This window comes from Poromitra crassiceps (genome assembly GCF_964638095.1).
Source record: "Poromitra crassiceps genome assembly, chromosome: 30".
NCBI classification, from domain to species: domain Eukaryota; kingdom Metazoa; phylum Chordata; class Actinopteri; order Beryciformes; family Melamphaidae; genus Poromitra; species Poromitra crassiceps.
In genome coordinates, this window is record NC_139652.1 from 9,689,207 (window position 1) to 9,694,206 (window position 5,000).

The following is a 5,000-nucleotide window of genomic DNA, read 5'->3' on the forward strand; positions in this document are numbered from 1 at the left end:
TAGTGTGTGTGTGTGTGTGTGTGTGTGTGTGTGTGTGTGTGTGTGTGTGCGTCCCTGTCCAGCCATAGTTACTCAGCCTATTTCTTTGCGCCCTCCCTCCCTCTTCCACCTGATAGTCATGTGTTGTTGAGGAGTATCAATGAGTTGTGGCCTCGAGATGCACCAGTCACTGCTGAAGATTCGTAGCCGTTCTTAACCGCTCCACACAGTGATGTGTCTTAACCGCTCCACACAGTGATGTGTCTTAACCGCTCCACACAGTGATGTGTCTTAACCGCTCCACACAGTGATGTGGACAAGCTAAGCAGCAGGATTGAAATGTCTGCTTGGGTCACTTGTGATCAGTTGTTTACGTGCTTGAAACCGGCAGACAGTGAGTGCGTTTACATGCAGACAATAAACAGTTTATTAGTGGATTTCTGGAGTTAACTGATTATTCAAATGGTCATGTAAACAGCATAAACCGATAAGCTTGATCCGTTTATGGCCGTTATCAGGTTATGAATAAACCGATAAACATACCTAGGTTTTTGGCCAATAACCTTTAGTCTTTTCAGAGCATGTATACAGCGTATCAGGTTTCTTGTGGGTTTATACATCTGCGCATGTACAAGTTGCAGGTAAAAAGTTGAATTACTGCCGCCTTCTGGAGAGAAATCCGACTAATTGACTGAATCATGTAAACCCGGGTTTTTCCTATTGTCGGATTATTAAAGTGCATGTAAACGCAGAAATCTGATTATTGCCATAAACTGATTACTCACAGTTATCAGTTTATTGGTGTGCATGTAAACGCACTTGCTAAGGATTAGTGCAGCATTTTGCCACACATAAATAGTGTTTGCCAGTCCTTGAAACACTCAACTTGAATTTGAAAAAATAAAATCAATGCATTATTATTATGCATTATCTTTTGTAGACATGGGTCATTGAAAGTGTTTGAATTCATGGTTTTTCTTGCATTTTCGTTGCAGCCGGTGGATTTCTGTCATTTGCAATTGTGGCATTACGTAGGTGGGCACGGTGGCAGTGTGGCAGGGTTTCGTAATCAGCACAGTGCACCGGAAAAGGGGCCAGCAGTTGTTTTTCTGTGCTGTGTTAGAGAAAGCAAGAGACCACATAGTCTGTCATCACTAAGACGCACACACACACACACACACACACACACACACACACACACACACACACACACACACAGACAGACAGACAGACAGACAGACAGACAGACAGACAGACAGACAGACAGACACACACACACACACACACACACACACACAGACAGACAGTTGAGAAGTGTTCACACATTGGAGCCTCTCTTTTTCCGAGTGGTTTGTGAGCTTCTGTAAAGCTGCATGAAGCATTTGGCCTCCTGTCACTTCAAGTTCAAAAGAAGAAGAAAGAAGCTGTATCACAACCGTTTAAAATCCTCCCTTAGCTTCTCTCAGCAGTTTCCATTCCATATTGGTGAGGCGCCTCCGTGAGTCTTGCTTACTCTGTGCTGGCTCTTCATATTTCTTCTGTTTGACTTCCCCATGTAGCCTACAGTATACATCCAAGATCTCCTCACATTTCTAGGCTTCATCTCACATAAAATGTGTCTTTACTGTTAAACTAGTCTCGTGCATCATGTCTTGAAAAGGGGATGTCCTCATTGTTGTGGTCATTATCAGTGGCCTAGATGGGCATGCTCTCACTGCTTCTCTCATACACATGAATGACAGCTATTGGTGTAATCTGTTTGCTACGCTATAAACAAATAGGATTACGATCAGGCTTCTAAAACGTAACAGGTTTGCCAAATAAGAGCATTACACGCACAGCCAGATGGTGGCACAGTGTTGAGACAGCAGAATACTGCAGAGGCAAGGACACGCTCTGCATGAATATAAAATTGGCAATGCTTCTCTGTTCTGTTTAAATTTTTGTCCCACTGATGATGTCATCAGTGATGTCATAAATCACTGATAATGTCATAAGTGATGTCATCAGTGATGTCACTTGAGCAATTGTGCATTGTGACATCACTGATGATGTCATGAGTGACATCATCAGCATTATGACATCACTGATGATGTCATACGTCACTGAGGCGTGACATCCCTAGTGGGGTATCTAGACTAGATTCTAGAGTGTCTGATGTGTGTTTTTGTCCTTCCTGTAGGTGGACAGGAGTGAGGGAAGCATCACAGTGCCGATGCGTCGGGGTTCCTCGGAGAACAACCTGGACCTGGATCTGAGCGATGGAGCTCCTGGTCCTGGTCTAGGTGTAGAGGTGCAACGCAGCCGCTCTGGCCTGGACAGCCTCCAGCAAAAGATCCTCAAAGTCACCGAGCAGCTGAAGATCGAGCAGACGGCGTGCGACGAGAACGTCGCCGAGTACCTGAAGTTGATGAACAGTGCTGACAAGAACCAAGTGGCGCGCATCAAACAAGTATTTGAGAAGAAGAACCAGAAGTCGGCTCACAGCATCACCCAGATGCAGAAGAAGCTGGAGCAGTACCATCGCAAGATGATGAAAGACAATGAAAGCTTCCAAAGCCCCTCCTCCTCTCACTCTTTATTTGGCAAGCCCAGCACCTTACCCAGGGAGTCGCCCAAGGAGTTGCTGAGGGATATGACGGGCAGCGGCAGACACCCGCTGGACAAGATCAGGACCATTGGGCCGGGAGTTTCGCTCTCCCCTCCTTTCTTCTTCAGCAAGCCCAGAGAGTTCGCCAACCTCATCCGGAACAAGTTTGGCAGTGCTGACAACATCGCCCACCTCAAGACCACTCTGGACACTCCCTCTCCCGACAGTGCAGGGAAAGGGTTGAGTAGTAGCGTCACCATGGTGGGCAAGACCAAGTACACCAGCGATGACGAGTGCTCCTCGGGGAGTGCCTCCATATCAGCAGACAGTAATGGGAACCAGATGGGGGAGGGCGGGCCAGGGGAGCAGGGCCAGGGGCAGGAGCCAGGGGAAGACGGGCAGAGCAGACTGGCCCTGAGCCTGGACGATGTGAGGGAGATCCGGGAGGCCCAGAGCCAGCTGGAGGACGACCTGGAGGTCCTCAAGAGCCAGTTTAACAGAGAGCATGGCATCATCAACCAAACACTACAGGAGGAGAGATACAGGTGTGTTCACAGTCCAGTTTATATGAATGAATCACTGTCTCTCTGCACAATGTCTGATGCAATACCAAGACACTTTAACACTAAAGTCTAGAAATGAGAGCACTTTAACTGACTTTGGAAGAAATTATTTATATATATTTATATTACATATATATATATTTTATAAATATCTGTCACAATAACATCCGCAGCACAAAAAGTAGAAAGCATCATAGAGGCCATTTACACCTGGCGTTAACATGCGTTTTCTGCCATCAGATTGCAATCTGATTGCTATCTTATGGCATAAATGGGTGTCCTCTCAATCCGCATAAAGTTGCTGTATCCAGATTGAGAGGACACATTGCATTTACACTTGTGTTCAATGTGTACACAATGCATCCTTGACCACCCCCGGAGGTGGTTTGGCCGATCAGATTGCAATCCTCCTTCTTCAATGCGTTTTGGGGGTGTTTACACCTGTACTTTCAAGTGATAAAACAAAATCTGATTGCAATCTGATCACAGAAAACACATGTTAATGCCAGGTGTATAAAGAAGCCTTTGCTTCCTCATATACATTTCCATTGAACTACTGTTCCTGCATTGACTTCCAGGTACGAGCGTTTGGAAGACCAGCTGAATGACCTGACAGAGCTTCACCAGAACGAGACTGCTAATCTGAAGCAGGAGCTGGCCAGCATCGAGGAGCGCGTGGCCTACCAGGCTTATGAGAGGGCCAGGGATATACAGGTAAACAGGACATCTATGATGCTACCAAGCCCTTTGTGCCTAGCCTGGGTAAACCCAGCCCCCACGTGACCTGCTCTCAGACCTGCTCTCAGTCACTAGGACCACCTAGTGACTGAGAACCAGAGGTCTGAGAGCAGGTCACGTGGGGGCTGGGTTTACCCAGGCTACTTTGTGCCATACACATACATGGCTCAGAGCAATTTACAGAGAAAGAAACCAGATCTAACTGGGTACTCAACCTTGCCCTAATGAGGAGCCACATTGACAAAAAAAAATGTGTTTGTAAGAGCCACGATCTAAAAACGTCCCTTTCCTCTGTGAAACCAGTTTGGTTCAGTTTGAGTCTCTACAGCTCTACAGCTCTCCACCTTTCAGAAGGTCGGTACTGAACCTTGGGTGCTTCGTTTTGTGATGGTGCCACAAACTGGGCCTTTTGAATTGTGAATATGATGTTAACACAAAGCAGACGGATGCATTTTCCCAAACCCATGGACACGAAGAAAAACGTCCCCGTCCTCTTTAAATCTTTTGATATTCCTCTTCATATTTGCGTTTCTCACGTTCTTTAGAATTTTAAGAAACAGTGTGAGACCTGAGATGAATTGCGATTGGTTGTTCAGATGGTTGACGGGTTGGGGCATAATAGATTGATGTGACTTGAGAATGAGAATGAAATATTGATTCTGCAGACAAAGTTAATCTTTTTATGTTTTTTTTTTAAAGTAAGACTTCCTTAAAAGAGCCACAACTACCCATAAAGGAGCCTCTAGAGTTTTGGGTTGAGTATCACTGATCTAACTGATCAACACTAATGACCATAGTACAGACTGATATAGGACCTATATCATCAGTTTGTCTTCTGCTTTTAAACCACAAGACGCGCTAAAACAGAACTCTCCTTGGTCAAAAAGTAAAGTAAAGTTCATTTGACAGTTGTGGCCGTCCATGTTCTCTGTTAGAAAGATGCTTTCTTATTCTCTTTGGGGTAAAAGTAGCCTCAGATTTGGACTACTCATTTGTTTCATTCAATCATAGTCTCACACGAGGACCTCGTATTTTCACTGCAGACTCCGTTCGCAAAGGCGCTACTTTCTCATACATGTAGCAATCACAATCAAAGGTTGTTGTCTGGCCAACCGGGCTATTCGTGTTTC

At 45.4% G+C, this 5,000-nt stretch overlaps 1 protein-coding gene across 1 annotated transcript in view; it reads left to right on the forward strand.

Annotated features, from left to right (window-relative positions):
- The window catches only part of LOC310800711 (transmembrane and coiled-coil domain protein 3-like), an 18,911-nt gene that overhangs the window by 12,336 nt on the left and 1,575 nt on the right, over positions 1 to 5,000 (forward strand). The window contains exons 2-3 of the mRNA XM_083663326.1: positions 2,162 to 3,114; positions 3,711 to 3,846. Of these exons, the coding sequence (XP_083519452.1) occupies positions 2,162 to 3,114; positions 3,711 to 3,846 (1,089 nt within the window). The remainder of the gene's footprint in view (positions 1 to 2,161; positions 3,115 to 3,710; positions 3,847 to 5,000) is intronic.